General features: G+C 37.8%; 1 protein-coding gene across 2 annotated transcripts in view; it reads left to right on the forward strand.

The window, feature by feature from the left end:
* Positions 1 to 2,890: 2,890 nt before the first annotated feature.
* Positions 2,891 to 25,970, forward strand: part of PTCHD4 (patched domain containing 4) — a 195,173-nt gene continuing 172,093 nt past the window's right edge. The window contains exons 1-2 of one of the 2 annotated variants that reach the window (XM_030929184.1): positions 2,891 to 3,031; positions 3,354 to 3,765. In XM_030929184.1, the coding sequence (XP_030785044.1) occupies positions 3,027 to 3,031; positions 3,354 to 3,765 (417 nt within the window). In that variant the 5' untranslated portion in view covers positions 2,891 to 3,026. Of the gene's footprint in view, positions 3,032 to 3,305; positions 3,766 to 25,970 lie in introns of those variants that run through there. The other variant, XM_010361841.1, reaches the window with a different exon arrangement.

Below are 25,970 nucleotides of genomic sequence, written 5' to 3' on the forward strand. Positions count from 1 at the left end.
CCTCCCAAAAACCTCCTAGCACCAGTCTAATCATGAGAAAAACATCAGACAATTCCCAATTGAGGGACATTCCACCAAATATCTGATCAATACTTCTCAAAACTGTCAAGTTCATCAACAAGGAAAGCCTGAGAAACTGTCATAGTCAAAAGTGTCTTAAAGAGACAAGACATTGAAAAGCAATGTGGTATCCAGGATAGGATCCTGGAACAGAAAAATAACATAAGGTAAAAAGCAAAGAAAACTAAATAAAGTATGAACTCATAATAACAATGTATTAATATTGGTTCATTAATTTTAAAAATTTACCAAATTAATGTAAGATGGTAATAATGGGGGAAACCGAGTGTAGGTTTTAAGGAAATTTTCTATACTATCTGCCAATTTTCTTTCATCTAAAGCTATTCTAAAATTAACAAATGCATTATTTTATAAATTTACCCACAATCCCATCATCTAGCAATAAACAGAAACATTCTAATGCACCCTTCATTTTATTCTCTATTTTTTATTTTGCAAAATGGTTTCATATTGTACATAATTCTTCAGTTAACATTCAGTGAATGTATTTTCATGCCATTATAATTCTACAACATGATTTATATTTATGTCAGAGTGGTTCATCTCAGATATATACCATACATTATTTAGTCAATTATACATTGATATCTTTATTCTTCCCTAATTCTATTAAATTTATTGAAGAAGGAAGTGTAGGAAATGAAGAGAATAAGAAAAAAGACAATAATACTGATGTATTTGTTTGTTGTGAAAAGAGAATAGGCTGCCTGATGCTGCCAAAGGAAATGCAGTGGGCTAAGAAGCAAGATAGCCAGAGACCAGTCTCAGCTTTACAGAGAACTCTGAGAGTGGCCTTGAAGTCACTTAATCTCTGCCATTTCTAGTGTCCTTATTTATAAAATGGACTTGATAAGTTATGCAACAATGTCCATTTCTAAAATCTATTACTGCCTATTTTGCATAAAGGCTATTAAAAATTTTAATGTAGAGGACATAACCAAGTATATTTAATGTAATAAAGAAGGTATAGAAAATGGATGATAGATACATTTCCTCTCTGCTGTACAGCCCAAAATTTCCCATCATGTGGCACTAATGGAATACATTATATAAAGTGATATAAAGATCTGACAGTTGGATGCAAAAGTGGCTCCACTGAAGGAGAGGAAAGACTAGTCTATGAATGTGGCAAAGAGATTGAGTTTGACTGAATAGAAGAAAAGGCAGTCTAACAATAGAATGGGCTTCCTAGAAAAGTTTTTGAATTTGGGAATGTTGTAACATGGGCCAGATGGAGAACTACCAGAGATAATATAGAAGCTATCCCTGCACTCAGTAGAAATTCAGACAGAATGGCCGCCAAAGTCACTTTCAATTTAGAAAGGGTGGAATTTTTATTTAATCTTATATACAACACCTTCTTTTAGACACTTGTCCTTAAGCATTGCCGCTGTTTCTGAGCTCTCTGCTGTGTCATTGGTCTCTTAACTGAAGAATCAATTCCAGTAGAAAAAAAAAATGTATCTATTATGACAAGGAGTCCTTTAGCTTGTTTATATGCATAGATGGGTCCCTTTCTACGTATCTTATGAAGAATGGGCACTTTCACTGTTGTTAAGAAAGTGTGCACAAAACATCTCTTGAAACTCAATCTTTTCTATGAAGTCATTCCAAAAAGAACAGAAACTTTGGAAAGCGAATCTCCAGTTCACAATTGCACTTTAGAGTTTGCCCCCAAAAATTTCTTCATATCCTTTCCAGAACATGAACTTCCAAAAACCCCAATACGTTACACACACACACACACACACACACACACACACACACACACACACTTATTAATATTAAAGTTTGTGAAGTTGATCTGATCTGAAGCTGAGAACTCATCTTCACACTTTTGGATGCTGAAGGAGGAATTGTATCTGGTGGGGGTTTTCTTTCTTATACGGTGAAGGACATTCACTGTTTTCTCCAAGTGACTCCAATAGGTTTCCCTCTACCCACCCAACTCTCTTTTTTTTCAGGCAAAACTACCTGGTGTGTGTCTGGAAGTGTCTGTTTCTGGAATTCGACTCACAGGGGGACAATGAGCCTAAACTAGATGACTTGAAACAGTCCTCATAGGTGAGGGGTGGAAGGAGACACTGGGAAAAGAGGACTGAAATCAGCTTTAGGAACTTTCTATTCTTTAATCTCAAGAATACAGAAAGTGAATGTAACGTGTTATGGGAAACCTCATATTGCCTGTAGATCTTCACTTTCAACACACACATATGCACACGCACACGCACATCCCAAGACACAGGCTACTGCTATTGGCAAATGCCTCCTCTCCAGCCAACAGAGGAAGGAAGGGATCCAGACAGACCCAACGCACCAGGGATAGATGGGGTCTCTGCAGCCCTCAGCTGCAGCGGACTGGGTCTGTGGAATCACAGCGAGGAAGGTGTTGCGAGGAAATCCCTTGCATGCTGCGTGGTGTGTTAAAAATGCAGCATCATCCTCTCTGCTCCTTTTCTTCGCTGAAAAGCAGAATTCGAGGGCACAGGGAAACTGGAGGGGCGAGAAGGTTGCCTCCTGGAGCCCTGGAGCTCTCTCCCTCCACGCCCCACTCCTTGGGCTCTAATTGTCCCTGCTCCAATGGGCCAGCAGCACCTTCACTATTTATTTCCTCTTCCATTCACTCCAGCGGGGAGGGAAGAGGGAACACAAAACTCTAAAAATAACTGTCAGCATCTTAAAAAAAAAAAAAAGCTTATCTGCCCCCCCACCCCCAACGTGCTCCCTCCCTTCTCCCTCCCCTCTCCCCCCGAGGCCCCCCCTTATGGGGCACATGTCTGCTTCTTACAACACCGAGGCACATGGTTCCAGTTAGGCACCGAACCCCACCAGGAGAGAGAGGAAATCCACATCTGTGGGACTCTCCATACGGAACCACCTCTAGCGAGGGGAGGCCAGGGGACTGCAGCACCGAGATGAAGGGCTAGACCCAGGGAACGCTGCTCATGCGGTGAGAGCCAGCGCGGGAGGCGGCGAGGGCGCGGGGAGGCCGGGGAGGGGGTGGACCCCGCGGCGCCCCCGCAGCGCCCGCCGCCCGCCCCCACGCGCGCTGTCGATATTTGCCCGCCTTGCTGCAACTTGCTGCAGTGTTTGAAAGAGTAGTAGGAGCGCATGGAGGTGGGGCCGGGGAAAGACCAGGCTGAGTGGTTGTGGGGTGAGCGCGGAGTGGGTGGGGAGGCGGCGGCGGTGGGGAGGGGGGGCTGGCCCCAGGGGGTGGGATGGGGGAGAGCGGGGTAGCCCGGCGCTTACACATGTCACATGTGCTTTTTAAGACGGCCGGGAGCGCCTGCGAGCTGGATCTGGTGGAGGATGCTGCGGCAGGTGCTTCGCAGAGGGCTCCAGTCGTTCTGCCACAGGCTGGGTTTGTGCGTGAGCCGGCACCCGGTCTTTTTCCTCACCGTGCCCGCAGTCCTGACCATCACCTTCGGCCTCAGCGCGCTCAACCGCTTCCAGCCCGAGGGCGACCTGGAGCGCCTGGTCGCTCCCAGCCACAGCCTGGCCAAGATCGAGCGCAGCCTGGCCAGCAGCCTTTTCCCCCTGGACCAGTCCAAAAGCCAGCTCTATTCGGACTTACACACCCCTGGGAGGTATGGCAGGGTGATCCTCCTCTCCCCACCCGGGGACAATATTTTGCTCCAGGCTGAGGGGATCCTGCAGACCCACCGAGCCGTGCTGGAAATGAAGGTGAACCACAAGGGCTATAATTATACTTTTTCCCATCTGTGTGTGTTGAGAAATCAGGATAAGAAATGCGTGCTGGATGATATTATTTCAGTGCTAGAGGATCTCAGGCAGGCTGCCGTCTCCAATAAGACAACAGCCAGGGTGCAAGTGAGGTATCCCAACACTAAATTAAAGGTATGCTCCTTCTGCATGCTTCTGCCAATTAAAGAGGCAGCACTTCATTTCTTGCCCTAAACAAGCAAAGAAAATGCAGAGGTCTCATCCTTAAGACTCAGAAGCTGATGCTTCTTTCATTTCTGGGGGGGGGAAAGATGGGCAACTGAGTGAAGAAAACAGGCAATGAATGGTATGACTAGATATTAAGAAATTCAAGGCCAAACAAAATAAATGCCAAAAAAGAAAAAAAGAAAAAAAAGAAAAATGAAAAAAAAAAAAAAAGTTGTTTCTGAGACCCTGCAATTACATCTTTGTTCAGGGTTAATAAATCAGTGAATGGAAGGGGGAGGGGGAATCCTGAACAATTTGTGGGATTTCTTTTCATTATGGGGCTCAATGTATTTCTTATTACTGATTACACATCCACCTGGTGTCATATCCACCTATTTACATCTTCAGCCTGGCTTGATGGTTAGCGTGTGGGGAGTTTGTGTTTTGGTGCTGTGTGATCGTGTGTCTGAAAGCAGTGAGTTATGAATGTAGTAGGGATTCCAGGAATGATGTGTAGTGTGTTTGCATAGCAAACGAAGCAGGAATTTTCTGTGTGTAAAAATAGAAATGTGCACCTAACTGATGCACTAGTTAACTGAGTCCAGTGATCTTCCTTTCCCATAAAAAATTCCAAATGAGAGCAAGATTATTACAACAGTTTAATAGCAATAGGAAAGAAAAAATCGCAGTCAGCAAAATTTACAAAAAACGGTCATTTCAGCATTAAATATATTGTGCTGTTTAGACTCTCAATTTAAATTTTGTCGCTCAAATGAGATTTCTAAACTAATTCTACACTGTCAAGATTGAGCTGCTGCAGGCAATGAGGCATGCAGTCTCCAGGTGACTGAAGTTTCAGGGACAAATGTGACTTCCAAAAGAGTCACTGCACCATTTGTCTGCTTGACCCTGTGCATGCCCAGAAGCTGCACAGCCAAGAACTCCCAAGACAGGTGTTTCCCAAGAAGAATAAATTTTTTTAATGTATGTGAGGATATGTGTGTGCATGTGTGGAGATAGTAGAATAAAAAGGACCCCAGTTTCAATAAATGAATGGCCTAATAATCACTCATTTGATATAGTCAGCATCTCTACATAATAAAAATAACTTTTTCAGGAGTTCTGAGAGAAAAACATCTTTTTCCTAAATTGGTGGAGAATTTAATGCACTTAGAAACTAGAAATTCCTCAGGAAACCTTATAACCTGCTTTTTTTTTTTTTTTTTTTTTTTTTTTTTTTTTTTTTTTTTTTTTTTTATTAACATGGTGTCCTCATTTAAATGGATCCAGAGGCTGACAAGGGTTTCAGCTTTACAAAGCTGAGCAACCGCTTGATGTTTAGTGAAACGAAACAGATGATTTACCAGCTTTAAATCTAGGTTAGGGTTTGCCTGCTTCAAACTTATTGATGGGAGCATGATGGATGTGTGGTTAGGCAGCATGCTTTTCATTTCCCGAATCCTTTGCCATCAACATTATTGCTTGCTAAAGAAAAGGATGTGGTGGAGAGGTAATCTTCCCAATCTATACTCTTTTAATTGAGTTATTTCCTATACCAAACACCTGGAGTAAAGAAAGATTTGAAACTTTTGTCATATTTAAGCTTCAGTTTGCTTTTCCTATGGAGTCAACTTTGCAGTTCATTAGTATGCATTATTGGTTGGGTGCTCTAGTGCTTGTATTCAGCAGTATCCTCCAGGTGTAAAATTTTTGTTCAATCAGCCACTGAGGAAATGTTGTTTATCTGGTAATATCATTATGCTATTTACAGTATAAAGTCCCTGAGGTATTCAATTTACTCATTTAATAATCGTTGGTTATGCTCTTATGATTTACTAAATGCTCTTCTAAGCATGTGAGACAGAGTTTGGGGCAAGAAAAGCAAAGTTCTCACTCTTGTGAGGCTTAACAGTAGTAGTCTGGGTGACAGAGGGAGACCCTGTCTCAAAAAAAAAAAAAAAGTAGATGTCAGTGTCCTCACCCAGAGTAACCTGCAAGCAGGAACTCTGCAATCTTTGAGTGCACCATTGATCCAACACCATGCTAGGCCTATAACAGGTGCTCCATGGAAACTTCATGCTATTTGGTGGTTGATATACATCTTAGTAGGAGTCAGAGGGTAATCACAAAAGAAGGAATCATTAATTACAAAAGTTAATATCATAACAGCATAAAAAGAACAGAAGTATTACACATTAGCTAAAGTTCTTATTCTGCAATATTCTAGTATCTATCAATGTTTCCTCAAATGTCTTGTCTTAACTTTCTCTACATGGCATCAGTGGGAGTCTTTCAACTACGTTTGGGTAAATTGGGCTTTTGAGATCTTCCGAGAGCAATGGGCCCTCTCAAGTGTTCAGACACAATCTCACACAATACAAAATGTAATATTTAAAATATAATATTAAGAGTACCATGGATGCCTAGAATCTTGTCAAAGGCTCTCCAGGGGCTCCCAGGATCAGGACTCCCTGGCAGAGAGCAAAATGACATGACCTTTTGTTTTAATTACATGTTATTTAAAAATGATTTTGGTTCCTGTGTTTCAAGGGCTCTCAAAGTATGCCTCAATGATGCTGATACACACTAAAGTGTGAGAACTCCTGGTGCACAAGATTTGAGGAAAATTTTTATATGTATATTTTTTAGCCCTCAAATTCATTTTGCTTTCTCCTGTTCTACTGGGCCACCACTCTTCCCAACTCTAACCAATATGAAAAATTTTAGTACTGAAAATGCTATTGGTAGGCAGAAAATTAGGAAATTGCAGAATAAATAGTGGTGGCTGCATAACATGAGTATGAATTGGCAATTACTTGACATTAAAGAAGCAGGTCAGTGCTTAGGGACAGGCTGAAGATGTGTAAACACTGACTGACAGACAGAAGTGGTCAGAAACCTTTGTTATGACAACAGAAGGTCATCCTCCAAATATTATGAAGACATCCAAAGAGTCCTGGACACAGAGAGGTTTAGAACTTCTGATAAACATGATTATGTTGACAAGGTGATCCAGACAAGCAGGGACACAGAAAGGTGCCTTCTATGGAATTCTAAACAGAGGCTTACATAAAGCTGGTATGAAAAAAGCAGCCATTAACTTAGAATACCACAGAAGAAATGGTACATATACACAATTTCAAAAGCTGTGTAGAAAAGATGCCAAAATCTAAAATCCCTACATCTATATGACATGACCTCTGCAATTATTCCCTTCATTATAATCTTTCTTTTATATTCCTCACTAGGCATACGAATCATATCATATATTGTTTCTGTACTATTCACTTTCCCCACCCCAACCTAATCTAGTTCTATGTAGATAGTATTCACGACAAATAGTCATTGGTTAATTTATTGATTAATTTGCACACTTATACTGCTATATCACAAAATTATCTTCACTTTTTATACTTTTGTGGCTTGCTTTTATTTTAAAGGTATTCTTTGCATTCTCCAGCTGTCTTTAAAGTGCTTTTGATCCAAATATTTAGGGGCTATTTTTTTTTCACCTATTAAAATATACACATCATACTATTGTATACGGTAATAGAAATGGGCAGACTGAATTTTTAAGTAAAATACTTATTATGTTGTTGAAGTCTACCTCTTGATTTAAGTGAGATAGGCATTCAGAATCTTTAAGCAAGGACTGTTCTGGACTCTAAGAAATGTTTTCATTATCGTTCAGGGAGGTCAGGTGCTTACAGGTAATATTTCCCTGTTTTTAGGTAGGCTATCATAACCTCACTTTTCCACCTGGCTAGTTTCATGAAAGCAACAATTCTCATATGTCCTCAGTTTTTTATGTTAGCTGCAGTAAAGACTTAAGTAAATATTTAAGCAGACAAATGTCTTTGGATATGGGTTTGATTCCAAGTCTAGATCCCAACATCCTGGCCAAAGTGAGAGAGAAATAAAACAAATCTATTTCCCTGAATCCTGCCATTCCCATTATATTCCATTAATAACCACACCTCTGAACAGATGTTAAAGTTAAGTCAGTATGTACTTCAATGTACCACATTTGAAATAAGAGCAAAGATAGACTTTCTTACTCCTTAACAGAAGACAATGTTTCTTTGGGTACATTTCGGGTGCATGCTCCAGGTTTGGAAGATGTTGCCATTAATTATTTAGCTCCAATATCAATGGAAAAGTAACTTAAGCCAACATGAAAAGTGAGAACCAGCAATCCTTAGGGAAATTTTCAAGCAAAGTTATGCTATGGACTGCTTTCTCTTATTCTAAAACCATATAAGTTATACATGTCCGGATCTTCTCTGATATTTTGATTTAAGCTTACCTTTCTGACTGAGTAAAACATCATTACCTTACTGAATCTTCAGTTTGTATCCTACATGGTGCTAGGTGTTTTAAACACACATGCTATTTGATTTTTACAAGTTTTTAAGTCAGGGGGATTATTTCTATTCCCATTTTATGAGAAAGAAAACTGAAGACCAGAAGCTTAAGTGACTTCCTTGAAGTCCCCAAGCTAGTCCTTGCTGGAGCTTGGATTTAAATCTAGGTCTGTCTGGTACTGAAGCTCATATTCTTAACCACAATACGTTATTAGATTCCATGACATCCTCCATCATTCTCTGTAACGACAACCCTTTATACTAAGAAAGAAGTAGGGCTCTAACTCCTGTCATCTGAAATCCATGATAAAATACCACTACTAATATTTCACACTATTTCCCTTACTTGCTCAGAGTGCCTGGCTCATAGGAAGGTGACAGAGTGAAGCTTCTAGTTTGGGCAAATTCTTACCATTCCCTTACTGTGGAGAGTTTAGCAAATTCTTCATTGGCACATGATTTCACCTTTAATATCATTTCCTATCAAGTCAGAACAAACCAAGGTAAGGTAAAAATCAGCTAAAAGTAGATTCCTGTAACCTAGCCCAAAGTTTTGAGCCGGTGGCTTATGTGCCAAAGAAGCTTGAGTACTCCTGGCTTCAAATGGCCTGAAAAAGTAAAATTGATGGGATAGCACAATATGCTCTAAATTGAGAAATATTCAGGAGACCTGGGTTCTATGAGACCCAGGTTTCTGTACTGGTTAGAACTCTGGGTTCTAACCTCAGTTCTTTAAGGATCAATTGTGTGACATTTGGCAAGTCTCATCACCGATGTAGGTGTCAGCTTCTTTCTCTGTGAAATGATAGAGTTAGGCCAGGGAGTCTCAGGATTCTTGTCAGCCAATCAAATTCTATGATTCTTAGGTACCATTCTACCACAGAGTAGATAATTATCATTATAGTGGATTTGGGTGTATAGTCTAGTATGTTTTTCTTCTGGAGTTAAGTAGATGTGCTTGCTTCCAGTTGAATAATGCTACTGAAAGACTTTTTTCATAGCACGCAACTGAATTATTGTACATATTTTTCCTGGCCATCCTATTGGGATAAGTTCTTTTATTAAATTTTTCTGAACACCGAAAGTGGGCTAAAGAATTGCTTGGCACTGGGGTCTAGCTTCTCCTCCTTGGTTTCATCAAGACCTTAAAACCAGATTTAAATCTGGTTTTAAATGTTTCATAAGTACTTTTTTAAGCTTCCTTTTATTTTCCTAAGTCAAGGATTAAGAGAGGGTTTAAAAAAAAAAAAAAAAGGACAGAAAAGGGTTCTCTCCATTCTTCTTCCCATTTCCTTATCTTCAGCTTTTCTGATGATAGTTTCCTTTAGTGGCTCAGGACCACTAAGGACTTGGGATGTCGGTGGAGAGTAGAAATCAAAGAGACATACACATCATGATGGAAGTGTATAAGGAGACTAAGATCATCCCCACCCCGCCAAAAATACCATACTTATTTCCCTGTCCTGACACCATAAGCAATAATACGCCCTAACTGTTTTTATTTTCTTAATTTTTTCTACTTTAAAAAATTCTATATTATAACTGAAGCAATATTTGTTTCATTTTTCAAAATATATTGTGTATGGAGAATATTTTGCATTTTAACCCATTAGCGATTACACTGTGATTTGACCACATTGCTTTTAAATCTGTTCTAGAATTGACCAACTTTTGCCCAGACCTGTTTCAGATACATCCAGACATATGCTCAATATAAATATTTTTAAAGAATAAATCTGAAATTTCCAACTGCCTAGATTTGCCCAAGACACCTTTCGATTGGACAGCAGATCTATTTCTTCCCTAACTTAGTTAAACAAATCACTCAAGTCTCCTCCACAGGGTGAAATCATGGACTCATTTCTCTAGAGTGTTTCTGCCAGTGTGCTGGTGGACAAGGGTACATTTATAACAGCTCTGGCATGCAGAAATATTTAGGCAATGGTTCTGACTTAAAAGCATGCCAAATTGCATTGTAAGCCACAAAATTAATTTCAGTTTGTTTTCTAAGACCAAAGTGTTTTGTATAGACCAGCAGCATGAGCACCAACTGGGAACTTCTTTGAAATTAAAACTCCTCAGGTCTTACAAAAGACCTACTTATCAGAATCTGCATTTCAACAAGCTCCCCAGGTGATTAACATGCCCCTTTGGGTTAGTGATTCCCAGATCTAAAACTCAAGGTTGACCTCAGCACTCCTAATTCATGATGTGATTTGGAAGACTCATATATTGTTGAGACTGAATATACCATAAGAAAATATGGTAATTGAGCCTCTCAACATATCATTTTTCATGGTGTTATCTTGGAAACACCAAAGAGATATCTGGAGAATTATCAAGAGGCTGTTCTACACTGAAAAACCCTCATCCCTATCACCTACAGTTGAGCCTGTCACCTGGTTAAGCTTTAAGCTGATTACAGTCGTTCGATATTTTCTAAAATGGTTGAAATTAAATCTAACCATCTCTTTTAAAAAAAAATCAGCAGCATTTTTCTCAAGTCCCTTTGCTGTTATTTCAAAGTAGTGGCAGCATTAAACCCTAGTTACTCTAATTATGTTAATATTATGTGAGAACACAAGATATAGGCACCATACATGGGAGTAAAAGTATTTGGGGGAAAATGAAACACAGAATTACAGAAGAGTGTACCTTTAAAGTGGCATTGTAATTTATGCTTTTTTCGGACAGGATTATTGTGGAAGAGCCTCTCACTGAAATCAACGCTCATTTTCTGTCATTGAGATGAATTCAGGGCCTCTGAAAGGTGCCTGATGAACAGCATTCAAAAATGAATGGGTTGTGTTTAGTTACAGGATTTGTGTTGAAACAGTCAATGTTTATCTTCTGGAGCTCCCCTCCCAACATGCAGAGGCATCACCTGGGATCTTCTAACTTTGCCGTTTCAAAGGCTGAAGGCAGGTCAGGCATGGTGGCTCATGCCTGCAATCCCAACACCTTGGGAGGCTGAGGTGGGCAGATCGTTTGAGTCCAGGAGTTCAAGACCAGCCTGGGCAGCATGGCGAAACCCCATCTCTATGGAAAAAATACAGAAATTAGCCAGGTGTGGAGGTACACACCTGTGGTCACAGCTACTTGAGAGGCAGAGGTAGGAGGATGCCTTCAGCTTGGCAGGCTGAGGTTGCAGTGAGCCTGGGCAAAAGAAGGAAACCCTGTCTCAAAACAAAACAAAAAGACTGAAGACAGAGCATAAGTTCTGGGTTCTAGAAAGCCAAAAAGGTATGTAAAGGGCTCTCATAGTTTCAGAAGGTTCTGAAAGATCAGGTGTTCATGACAGATGGAGGTTTGATTGGATTTTAATGGTTCATCCTCAAAGTTTACTCTTCCCTTTAAATTTGAGCTCCATTCTCTTACCTCAGCAGGTCTTTTAAAGACATGGAGAGTGAGAATGTTCAGTTCTGATTGTCAGTGCAGGTCTTACTAATGTGGGTAAGACAGACATCATGTGGGTAAGATTCAAAAGCCATTCACATACACATTCATTTAGGTAACTATTGAGTCTGCTAAGTCTCAGGCAATGTGTTGACCACGAGAGATTCAGTGAGAAACAAAACAGATGCGGTCCTTGCCCTCTGGGGGCTTGAGTCTTGTTAAAGAAAGCATACACACACAGAACCACATGGATAAATTCATAATTACAAATTATCATGGATGAAAAATACACGATGCTGTGAGAATAAAATACCAAGTTTGGGGGTAAAAAAACAGTTTTCTTGAGAAAGTGACTGTGAGCGGAGGGAGACCTGATGGGTGAGAGGGAGTTAACACACAGGGGTGAGTTAAGGGTAGAGACAAGAAACAATATGATGGAGAGGACGCAGTGCCCTAGAAGCACTGAAGGAAAGACACTGTGGATATAGGTTAAAGAGTGATGGTGGTGAGTGCTGAGGGTCATGTAATGAATTTCTTGAGAGTCAGCATAGGTAGCATCATTTAGGTTAGGATTTGTGCATCCAGATTGTGTTACATCTCAGCTCTACCCCCATTAACTCCATGACTTCAGGTACTTTTTGTTTGTTTGTTTGTTTGTTTGTTTGTTTGTTTGTTTGTTTGAGACAGTCTCACTCTGTTGCCCAGGCTGGAGTGCTGTGGCTCAATCTCAGCTCACTGCAACCTCTGCCTCCCAGGTTCAAACGATTCTCCTGCCTCAGCCTCCCAAGTAGCTGAGACTACAGGCACCCACCACCAAGCCCAGCTAATTTTTGCATTTTTAGTAGAGATGGGGTTTCAGCATGTTGCCCAGGATGGCCTCTATCTCTTGACTTTGTGATCCGCCCACTTTGGCCTCCCAAAGTGCTGGGATTACAGGCATGAGCCACTGCGCCCTGCCCATTTTTTAACTTCTTTGTAACACTTCCCTCATAGTAGCCCTTACCTCACAGTACTGAGTTATTAAATCAACTCATAATACCTTAGGCAGTGCTTCTCATACTCTAATAATCATCTAAGAATCTTATTAAAAATGCAGGTTCTTCTTCAGTAGGTCTGGAGTGGGGTGAGAGTCTGCATTTCAAGCAAGTTCCCGAGTGACACTGATGGTGCTGGTACATGATCCACACTCTGAGTAGGTATTGCCTAAGCAATACCTTAGGCAGTGCTTCTCATACTCTAATAATCATCTAAGAATCTTATTAAAAATGCAGATTCTTCTTCAGTAGGTCTGGAGTGGGGTGAGAGTCTGCATTTCAAGCAAGCTCCCGAGTGACACTGATGGTGCTGGTACATGGTCCACACTTTGAGTAGGAAGATTATAAGGTGCTTAGAACAGCACCTGGTTCATTATACATTCTTAACAAATGCTAGTGCGTCAAGTTATTGAGCATTGACCTTCTGCCCTTATCCGGAAGACATGGAATTACCTTCTTTTGAATTCATGATTAGATTTAAAAATCATTTTTGTTTCAACCCTCAAAGCTGAAAATCTTTCCTATTTTTGGTAGTCCTCATTAATTCCTTAGTAAGTGTAATAAGATGAACATAGACCCTTCTGCCTTTTGCACTGAAGAACTGGAGCTGCCTGCAGGTCATCATTCGGAATGTGACCTCTCTTTGCTAAGGACAGTAAAAAGTAGCAAAGGAAGATCTCTTGGACCCTTGTCTCAGTGTGCACTGCATCCGAAAGTATTTTCAAGGTTGAATTTTTATAGTATTCTCAATAGACCTAGCCTTGACCACTCTCTTCCCTCTTGGTTTTGTGATGTTATGGTTCTTCTATTCCTCTGATGGTTCTCTACCATTTACTGGCTTACTTTCTTTTCTATTCCCATAGGCATATTTTTTAATAAAATATTTTTTCTCAGAATCCATTCTCTTAATATTATCATTCAGGCCAAGCATCTGCTATTTGCTTCCATGTCTGTAACTCTTTCAATGGCATCTCTGTGTTGCTATTAACTCACACTCAGTGTCTCAGTCATCTATGATTAAGTTTCCCCCACTCAGTCAAAACATATAAACAGTAATATCTAATTAATCATTGGACCATAATCATTCTACAGCAGTAGTTCTCAAAGTGTAGTCCTTGGACCAGTAGCATTGACATCACCTGGGAACTTGTTAGAATTGCAGATTCTCGGACCTAATTCAGGATCTGCTGAAACACTGGGGGTAGCGCACCACAAGCCCTACAGGTGACTCTGATTCCAGTTAAAGTGTGATCAGTCTTGGCTGAGTATAGAAATCATTAGTGGAGCTTTAAAAATACTGATTTCATGGATCCCATCTAGAGAAATTCAGATTTAATTAACCTTGGGATGACCCACGCACTGTGACTTTTAAAACAGATTACCAATGCTCAGAACCGAAGTCTCTTTTTCAAACATATTTTCATTTTCATTCTTGACTGTCTCTACCTGAGGCCTTTATTGTCATTTGTCTATTTTATTTAAGTGACAATCTAATTTTTCTCACTATAATTTATCATGCTTAAACCTAGTCTATTTACAAGTTCTTATGAATCTCTTGATTATTCTCCTCCTTAACCAACTCTTACAAGCACTTCCCATTTCGGGAAGAAAAACTACAAACTCCTGACCGTTGAGAACTTCCCTTAGCTCAGCCTCCAAATTCCCTTGTAGTTTCAGTTATCATTACATCAAATGCTGCAACAAACAAAAACAATCACATCCTGAACTTTCCTAGCTTCTTATCATTATTCATACTGTTCCTTTTGCTTGGAATTTGTTGCACAGTCAAAATCATACATATATCTTAAAAGCTGAGGCCTTAAAGCCACTTTTTCCATAGAGCTTCTCTAAGTACTTCCAGAAGTAGAAAGCATTTTCATGTACTTGAGGTAGGTAGTTCCCTTAGTCTCCATCTAACTTGTATTATAAATATACAGTGAATCTCTACTAAAGTATAAGTGTATATGCCTAATGAACTAATAGAGCATTTAGCTTTCTCTGCATAAATTAATTTGCCTGGGAGGATATAACCAACAAGGAAGTCTGCAGGGCAAGTCCTTGAAAGAAGCTGTAAAGGAATCGAATCAAAACCCATTCTAGTCAGTCTGATATCCTATGATTTGTCCAAACCCTGCCTACAGAAGATATTGAAAGCCATTTTTATGAATGGTCCTGAGATACATGAGGCATGAGCAACAGCTTTGGGGTCAGAAAAAAAAAAAAAAAAAGACCACCAGAAGAGGGAGGGAGAGACTTTCTACCCACCTGTACACAGCATCCATGTGGCTTCAGCTAAGGAAAGGTTGCAGAGAGCATAACATGGCTTGGGCACCTGATGGGTTGCCAAATATAGCAAGTAAAAATACAGGACACTCAGTTAAATTTAAATTTCAGATTTTGTTTTAAATAACTTTTTGGTATAAGTATGTAATAAATATTGCATTCTTTACTTATCTGAAATTCAGATTTAACTGGGTGTGCTATATTTGATCTGACAAATATGGCACCATGAGAGTTTGCAGAATCACATCTGGAGACTTCAGCACAGACTTCGGCATCACATGGTCACCAGCACTTGCAGTTCTAACTCACAGCAGTGACCATCAGCCAGAAGGTTAAAGAGGAAGACCATGAAAGTTCTAGTAGATACTGCTGAAGCATATTCTATATTCTAAGGACCCCTAGAAATGCATAGGTGAAGGTTTGCAGGGGTCAGAGCTCCCATCATATTCAATAAGGATGCCAGCAAGTTAAATTTAGGTTACTCTTAATATGACCTCTTTTGTATACTCTGGCCTTGAGAAACCCAAGTTACATTTATTGTTTTAATATATCCAAGAAACTACACTCAATTAAATTTCACTGAATCCAAATGCCTTTTGTTTTATATTTAACTATGAGAAGATAGAAACTATATATACATCAGAAAAATTTGATTACTGAAAATAAGTGACAGGCACATATTAGTGAAAAGTTACAGACTGAAAATATTAACAGGCTAAAACCTGAACCCCTAGACAGTATAGGTTACCCTTTCTATATATGAAAAATTTCATTGAAAACAAAAGTGAAGCATGCTGTTAACATTTGTACTACAGCACTCATAAGTATATGTGTTATTTAGAGCCCTTCTTATTTTCCTCCAAAATTACGAAGCTTTTGAAAGCAGCCTTTTACAAAGCCTTTGAAGATAAGTATTGTATCTCATTTACGTTTATAGCCTTCTCCACATAATTTAAAAACAGTTTTGCATATAAGAAAGCCTTCAGTAAATGACGGATGAAATGAACTAAATGTAAATGTATTTGTTTAGGAAGGGAATTCTCATTTAGTGCTGATTCTGGTTGCCTGAATCTGTTTAATTCAACATTTACCATACTTTTCCACTAAGAGTGGGAAACATTGGATACCATCCTAATATTCCATATGTGGCTCTTGCATAGTACCCTTCCCTTATGGGAAAAGCCTAGCTTGTCATTTCTCCCTTCCTAGGAACTGAGTCTTTCTGTACGATTCAAAGTAGGGGACAATCTCTACAGGGCAAAGATCTGGGTAGGTGAGGCAGAGCCTGCATAACAGGGCATGAGGACAGGGAGAGTAGGGTGCCAGTAAGTGCCCCAGGAGACAGATACTAACCCTGCAAAAATGCCTCAGGGGAATGAGAGAAGTTCAGGGTTTGAACTAGTTTAATGACCCCATTTTATAGATAGAGCATACCTCTCTGAGGGAGTAGCACATAAAACTGATATTAGCAGCTTGGCTTTTATTTTCATTTCATTCTTTCAACCATTTTCACCTTGGGGATTGTTTTTAAGGAATTGGATACTTTCTAGGTTGTGAGTCTTTAGACTATTTTATTAGCTAATCACATCATATCAGAGTATCTCTTCCAAAGCAATGTTCAAATTTATATTTTTAGAGTTAATTTCTCTTAAAAAGTGGTTTATAAACTGATGTTATCTTACTCACTTTCCTCTTGATTGAAAAATATGTTGGTAATTAATAACTAACTTGATAAGAACTTCACACTCCCCATCTTTCCCTCTTAGTTCAATATCCTGTGAATTCATTGACTGGAAATTTATTTCCAATCTTTACCTATAAAATACACAGTCGTCATCATAGGGTGTGTGTCTTTTTTATCCTATTTATTTTTATTGTTTTATCATAAACTTATAAGCATCCATTGACAATCTGACTCACTTAGACTAAAACAACAAATGTTTTTACTGGGTGGATCCTGTTTCTTGACGGATTAATAGGGGAGCCAGTTATTGATCGAGTCTGTCTGTAAAAAAGTTTAAATAATGATGAAGTAATGCATAAGAAACAGACAAATCTATGAATCAAATATCTCCATTTACTTGCTGCATGACTTTGGATGTAACACTTAACATCTTTGTCTCTCAGCTTCTCTGGGTTCAAAAAAATGGTATTGTTAGTATCCACCCTACAGATTTTCAAAAATTTTAACACTAGGTAGTTTTTAAAACAAACTATAGCTAGTTTTTATTAATATAAACTAGAATCATAACATCACTGGAAGATTAGGAAACCATGTGATAAATCACTTACCATTCCCACACTAATTCTATAAAAAAAAATTTCCAGACTTTAACTATAAAATACACAGCTGTCATCATACGGTGCATTTTTTATCCTATTTATTTTCATTGTTTTATCATAAGCATATTTATAATCATTTTACTGGTTGCACAAAAGGTCATCAAGTAGTTGTGACATAATTTACTTAACCATTTATGTTATCTTTAGAATACTTCTGGGGCAGAGTTTTGGTACTGAAATTTACAATCCTTAACAGACATAAGGAAGAAAGTAAAACCTTCTGACTTGCTAATAGAAGCTGTAGGGAAAAATAATTCTTATATGATTTAGAATGTTGCTTTCATAAGTTTAAACTTTCATGTAAACTTAAGAAAGCAAAATATAAATATAGGCCAACAAGTTCCAGGGGAGCAGTTGTCTCAAGAAAAACCTTGGATAGAAATTAGGAGGACCTGAGTTATTTATAGGCCAATGCCAACACGCTGTAAATTGCTTTGTTAAGGACCACATCCAAGATTAAGCTTCTAAGAATACCTTGTGGTTTATCCTATTACGAAGTAATTTTTACTCCTTTTCACTTGGTATAGTTCAATGATTCTTCAAAGAAACACTTCAGGAACTTTCCAATTATGTAATGCCTGGGGCCCCTCTTAAGATCAATTGAATCAAAATATCTGGGGAAAGAACCCGAGCATTGGCATTTTTCAAGATCCTTGAACGATTCCAGTGGATAGCCAAATTGAGAAATACTGAAGAACCTGAAACCGAAGAAAGATCCCCCTATCCTACCTAGCTCTTTTGCAGACAGGATGAGAGGATAACGGAACACTATAAAATAGGACCCATGATGCTTCCCCTGAAACTCAGCTTCAGGCCAAGTTTGGAGTCTCAAGGGAGAGAACATCTGCCCTGACACCAGGCACCACAGTACCATTTTCCTGCCAGGTAAGTTGCCTCTAAGGGAGCTCTGTAGCTAAACGGAACAACTTTATCCTTTCCTGTACTTCCCTAATCTATAAATATTGGCTAGACATATGGTGTCTTAATCAATTTGCTATGCTTCTAAGATGTCCCGGATTGCTTATTATTGGGAAAATATGTCCCTAGACACTTTCAAAGGCATACTCATTTAACACATTAATGCAAGGAGATTCATTTTAAAAAGTAAATATGTAGACTCATGGTAAATATTTGTTATGTTGATGATAGGGTCAAAAGCAATACATTTTCATAGCTTAATGAAGTAAAATGCTAAAACTTAATATAGACTTATGATTTTTATTAAATTGTTATTAGCGCTCTGATTTCCATCAAGATAAACTAAATTCCTACACATACTGAGATGGTCAGTGTTTGTGACTTTGCAACTAATTTATTAATGTTATCTGTTGTTAATCTATACTTTTGAAAAGCATATAGTAAGAGATAAGCATATGTCAAATTAATGAAAGACAAAGTGAAATACTCTTTGACTTTTTAACTATCACATTTTGAATATTAAAAGCATGATATTAAAGAATTTTAATCAGGCTTAGCTTAAACAAGACTTACTTGACATTCTTCAGCCGAATTGCATGTTTTCTGTCTCTTCACCTGTGAACAAAATGTTATACTCTTATTCTAGATGTATTTACTAGTTTTAGCAAATGTGAGATCTCTAATTCATTCATATAAGCATCCTGGCTTTCCCAGTTCAGTGTGGCAAGTCAACTCATATTCAAACAGTACTAATATAATATCTAATTAAAGGAAAAGTATGTTCATTAAAGTGCAATGAATATTTAAAGTAGTTCCAGCTACACAGAAACTGTAATCATCCAAGTGCCCTTCTTGGGTCAGTAGAAAGCTTTTCCATTAGCAGACCAGTGGGTTCACAAATCATTTACTCCCTCTCTTATTATTTTTAAATGGCAATTATGAATCACTTAATACATAAGGTGAAAGGATGTTTTCCCAGTCAATATGAGTGATATAGTATACACCACTGGTCACTGGTAACTGGAAAGTTTACATTACAAAAGGAGAGCCAAACATTTGGTACCCCATCATCACCTTTATATTAAATCTCTATCTTTGATAGAAAGGCAAAAGCACTTTACATAGTTGAATCCGTATCTGCCTTATATTTTGCAATACCATATAAAATAGGGAATTAACTCCTCTTCTATTTACTGTTCTAACACATCTCTAAAGATTTTAACTTAAGCATCATATTTTGTGCATAGAGTTTTACAAGATGCATCTCCAAAAATTGTGGAGGGTTATCTCATCTACGCACTTCAGGAAGCTCTGTTGTATGTAAATTTCCTTACTAAGGATGACTTACTCACTATTTAACGTCTCTCCAGAAGGAAATTTTTTCTCATATCTATTTAAAACAAGTGATTGCTATTTGTTATTCTTCTAGCAAAGAAGAAGAACCTAAGTCATTGCTTTTATTTTCTTGAACTGTCCTTTACCTGTGACCTTGGAAATGATAATTATATTTTCTTAGCTTTCACCTCTCTGACAAAAAAATCTCTCACACATAGATCTCATTATCAACCTCCCACCCTTTTTGTTTTTAGCTCCTGAAACATTAAACTTTTAAGTTCAAGAAATTGATGCATCTCCTAAGTGTTAAACACATATGATGTGTTATTTATAAAGATATCCAGGTGTCTTCTTAACTTTCTCCTCCCTGTATTTGTCTTATTTCAATGAATACTTTTCTCAATAGAGATGTAGTCAATGCTTACATTGTTTCAGACACTGTGCCTGGCACTGGGGTTATAGAGATAAGTCACAGGCTTTCCTTTTCAGAAACGTACCATCTAGTCAGGAAAGAAGGCAGGTAAATAGGAAGTTAGCAACACAGTCAGGTAACTTGAAACTTGAATCTTAAAAGTTAGTCCAAAATGATCTAGAGTTCTAAATAATGCAGAATTGTTGTTACATCAGATTCAACCTCCTCAAGAGTGCTATAATTTTTTTAAAATGGGCTTTACCAGTTGGTGAAAATCTTTCAGAGCTGCTTATTTCAATTGGTAATAAATGTTTTCTTTTTCAAAATTTATTCATTAAAATTGAGGTCAATGGAGAGCTGCTGTCTGCAAGCAGGGAACTATTTTGCTATGATCAGTTACTCTGAAGGTTATGAAGTCAGCATAAAATCCCAATAATGCTATAGACTTAAAAAATGAATACAAAGCAGGAAAATTTTATGGGTATGGACCAAGAAATATCAAGATGAAAAAACCTGAGGGTTATTATTCATCCACAGGACCTGGCCAGAAGATTGTTGGATATTGGAACTTTCCATGACCCCAAAAATTATCTTCCCTTTGGTACTTTTTCCCTAGTGTGTAAGAACTGTTAAGGTAACTATGGGACTATTTAACAAGCAAAAGTGAAGAATATATATATTCTTATTCTTATAAAAGAATATATGACTTCTTTTATAAATCCTGAAGCATCCACAGCTAAGATGGTAAAATTATGAAGTAACTATAGCTAAGATGTTGAGCATTTTTAATAAGGACCAAGAGCAAAGAGTTAATTCCTACTTTTGTATTGGGTAATATCTGATTTAATAAAGATCTCTGACTTCATGCTTACTTGGATGATTTATCAGCATTTTTATTCCCATTAAACAAAGGGGGAGTGATTTTTATACCTTTAACAAAATGTCATGTTAAATCTTTCTGGAACAGGTTGGGTAAAAATAATCAACAAATGTTATCTTGCAGTTTACTGATTGAAAGGTTGTTTGATGTGTGTTCCTGAGAATTGATGTTCATCTACAAACTGTAGGACTCCAAGTCTCAGTGTTAAGAAATATAAAATGAAAATGTGCATTTTTCTCTTTTTTTCTTGAGGATTATTTTGTACTAGCAAAGTGAAGTATAGCATTACACAACTGTCCAATTAATTCAATTATCATTAATAGAAAATCTAGATATTGTTATCTGACTGTGCTAAGACAACACTTTTGTTTTAGTTGTCTCAGTAATTATTTGGCTCTGTATTTTGTTTACTTTAATGCAGACACAATAAGACTTCATGTTGGTAAGTCTCTTTCTTTAAATTTTTTGAAGACAGGGATAGGTCAAGTCTCATCTGATATGGATCTATGGGAGCAGTTCCACCCTGTAATGGTGATGTGTGCTCAATGGACCAAGTGCTCCATGTCATTTGGAACAGGACCTGTTCCAAATAATGTGCATGAATTTATTTGGTTGTCACCAACAGCCCTTAGAGCACTATATTATTCTCATTTTTACAGTAAGAAAACTGAGGCACAGATAGTTAAGTGACTTGTGAAAGTCTACTCAGATTGGATAGATCCAGTATTCTTACTACAACACCTACATTCTTACTCATTCCTAAAGCATTGACCAGCCATGTAGGTCCCTCAGTCTTTAGTTTCATTGTCCATAATATATCTAAAGTTGTTCTTGATCGTTTTCATGGGAAACTCAAGATTAAAAGTGGGAAAGGATTTACTGTGTCATAACATTCATTCTTACTTAGAACTAATGAAAGAATATTCCCCATAGCATTTTTTCCAGAAGCAATTTAGTCAGTTTTATTAAGTTCAATTTATGTGCACCTCATTTAATTGATCGAATTTCTGCCACTTTTCTTGGAATACTCATCTAAAGCTCTAATAAACCTGACTAATATCATGACACTTCTCTATTATAAAACTATTTCTCTTTATTATGATATTCTCTTATTACTTTTTCTATTAACAATGTAGAATGACCTTACATAATTCTTCTTTTTTTAATAAGTCATTTTGATACCTAGTTTTCATTAACAGGCTAGAAATCGAAAAATACAAATTGGCTTTGTAGAATAGAAGCTAACGTAAACAGAAACATATTTGATGTAGTTTTACATTGATGTCTTTCTGCCACAAATTTTGACTGGGGGAAACTGTCAAACTAAAAACCAGTGTTTTAATTATCTTGTTTAATAATGACTACTCTGAGAGTACCCAAAATATTTGAAGATATGGTGAATAAAGTGAATAAACATTTACGGAGTCCTTACTGATAGTAATAGATTGTGTGTTACCAAAGCAGTATGAAATAGTACCTCAACCAGCAAAGAATTTACGATGTAGTTGACATGTCACATATATACAGACAGTCTACAAGGCAGTAAATGCCTAATGAGGGATGCAAGCACTACTTGCTATGGATAGGAGTTTAGAGGAACAATGGATCACCTTTATCTTTCCCCAAGGCTTTTAGGATGAAATGAGATTTGAGCTCATTCCAAAAACAAAGGTGGGAATCAGGTGGAGAAATGCAAGAACACTTTGCACAAAAGAAGAGCCAGTCTTTAGAGCATGCCCACTTGGGTGGTAAATCAACAATTTTATCCTCATTAAACACATGAGTGCATTATTTTACTTTTGAGAGCTAGGCAAGATAGGCTAATTAAAGACACAGAAGGCCATCTTGGAACAGCCCAATGTAGGACCCTCAAGTATTTCAATATTTCAGAGAACTTGAAACATGTCTAAGTTCTCTAGGTCAGGGTTTCTTGATCTTGGCACTATTTGGGGCCAGATGATTCTTTGTTGTGAGATTGTCCTGTGCATTGTGGGATGTTTAGTAGCACTCCTGGCCTCTACTCTCTAGATACTAGTAGCATCCTCCTCCTCCCCCAAGTCGTGAAAAACAAAAATAAAGTCTTCAAACATTGCCAAATGTCCCCTGAGGCACAAAATTGCCTCCTGTTGAGAACCATTGCTCTGGATCTGTGAACATTGAGTGAAATAGTTCTCACAGATTTCTCTGCCCACGAGCCATTAAGAAAATCATCTTTGTACCTCACCTATTTCCTCATAGTGAATGTTGTCAACCACTTTCTTTAGTGGTCTCAGAATGTGTGCCTTCCATGTCAAAAGTACACAGGCCACTTGGCAGGAAGCCAGATTCTACTCTCTGGAGAATTTCTGGGATGCCCAGTGAAAGTCACTAAGAAACGCTCACTAAAATATATTCTCCACTGAGGAAAAACTCTCCAAGCTTGTTCATTTGTGAACATTGTAGTCCTATTTAGATTAGAAACCTATTTCAATTGTAAATCCTGTTGGTCTGGGAAGCTCAGCATTTAGGAGAGAACACAGCTGGTGCTTCCTGGATGTTAAATAATTCATCTTCCTCATTTTGGAGAGTCAGAAACAGCGAGCTGAGATGCTAAATCCTCAGTAATATTGCAAAACCTAGTCACTGGCACGAAGGAGGGAAAAGGCCTACTAAATCACAGAGGCCATTCTCCACAGCCTTAGGGGAAGCTGTAGAAAAAATGTTATTTGCTAACTTGACTTTTCCCCATTTTGGCAACATAGGGAAGATAGGTTGCCCTGAGAGAGTTTTGTGAAATTCAGTTAAACAAAATCAACCTGTTATAGGTATTTTGTATATTGTCAGACCTGTATCTCTCAGCAGACAGTTCATTTTTCAAGTGAAGTATTTTGACCTTTCTAAAAAATATTTTACCCAGAGATTAGAAGATAATCATGGAAAATGGGGAACTACCTGCTCAATTGCAGTTAGTAAAAAATAGATGACATTTGAGTGACTGCTTGATGATAAATATTTCCCATTAAAGTTTCAATTCTCACATTTGGCTATTTATTGCATAATCTATTTTAAGCCAAATTATCCTAGTACCTGCTTTAAGTGCATCTAGCATTTTCATATAACCCTGGAAACCACATTACATTCTCCAAAATGCTCAGCTTCTTCAACAGTGTTTCACAGTAGCTTATTACCCCTTTTTCAGATAACTAGTAATCTTAGAACTTCTATTTCTGTTACAAGAAAGAGATAATTTTTTTTACTAGAATGCTTATTTTATATCTTAAAGACACAATATCCATTTTCATATAAGACAGAATTCATATGTATACTATTACATTTGTATGCTCTTATCTTAGTCACATCAGGCTGCTATAACAAAAATACTCTAGACAGAATGACTTAGACAACAAAGATTTATTTCGCACAGTTGTGGAGTTTGAAAAATCAAGACCAAGGCACTATCAGATTCATGGTCTGGTGTGGGCCCCACTCCCTAGTGCATAGACTGCTCTTTTCTCTCTGTGTCCTTGCATGATAGAAGGGGCAACGGAGCCTTCCAGGGCTCTTTAATAAAAACACTAGTCACATTCGTGAGGACTCCACCCAGATGACCTAGTCACCTCCTAAAGGCCCCACCTTCAGATATCATCGCACTGGGGATTAGGATCCCAATATACTAATTTTGGGGAGAGATAAACAATCCATAGCAGCTCAGTTCAACCAAGTTGCATTGATTATAGGGTTCTCATGAGAATTTACAATGCTGAGTGATCTCAAAAATCATTATGTTTTGATATATGCTGCTTAACTGGTTGACTCCATGTGACATAAACAATCAAACACATTTTTTCATTGGTCCAATTATGTAGTTTTGCATTTAGGTCCACTGAGAGTAAATGCAGAGAAAAGTAAAAGGTAATAATAGAAGTCTACATGCAACCATTGTGGTTATCAAAGCAATGCAAGTTTCTAAGTGATAATTAGAGGGGGATTTTCTTGGGGTATATAAATAGATAAAAATTGAATTTCCTAACTAGAAGCTGGCCAGGACTGGTTTGTAACAGCTATATTCTCTTGAAAAAAACACTATAGTTGTTAGAACAAGAGAAGGGAAGGGAGAGAGTTCTACCAAATAAAATCTCAGTTTGGGTTCATTTATTAAACTTTATTCTCATCTCCTAAGAACAAAGGGGGAAAAAAAAAAAACATTCTGGTGATTGGACCCATGGGCCAGGCAACCCAATATTCAGGCTCTCATAGTGAATCCAAGACATTGCAAGTAATATTCAGTTTATGACAGTGGGGCCAGGGGAGGTGTTATGAGCATCCACACTATTTTTTCCTTCGTGATGTTTTCTTCAGAAAACATTTAGAAGTTAGGAATATAACCTGAGCTAATATAGCTTCTTAATAACACAGATTGCTTTAATATGCCCCAAAGAGGAACACTTAATTCAAACAAGCCTCCATTTTAATATGTTTCAAATATTTCTTCCTTGGGAAATTTTATTTTATGTGTATTTTCTTTCATTGGAAAGTCTACAAGTTGTATCATAAATCAGATGTTATACTGCATGACAAGATATGTATTATTAAACAAGTTGCAGGACCTCTTAAAAGTCAGAACAATTGAGAAAGCTGTTCCAAAATAATATTAGTAAGTTTAGAAGTGTATAGAATAAAAATTAAAATTGCTGAAGAAGTTTAAAATAAGGGTCCTTGGAAGTAATATAGATAATACAGTTCAAGCAGTCGTGTATAACTAACATGGAAAGGTAGAAAATAATCAATCCATCCTATTAATTGAATATATATTCATTCAATTTAAACTGAAATCATGGTGCTGAGACTACAGCACCATGTAGTCTCTAATTCTGTCAGAATCCTATTCAGAGAAGACTGGGAGAATTCACTCAAAAAGCTTCGCGGGAACAGTGCTTCCCCCAAAAGCTACTTCCATCTTCTGTTATTTTGTTTCTATAAAGGAGCAGCTCCAATAGGAATGAGTGATGTAAGAAGACTTAAATGTGGTCAAATGTCTGGGAATCAGTAGCCCA

The sequence above is a fragment of the Rhinopithecus roxellana genome, chromosome 4 (assembly GCF_007565055.1).
Source record: "Rhinopithecus roxellana isolate Shanxi Qingling chromosome 4, ASM756505v1, whole genome shotgun sequence".
Taxonomy (NCBI): Eukaryota; Metazoa; Chordata; class Mammalia; order Primates; family Cercopithecidae; genus Rhinopithecus; species Rhinopithecus roxellana.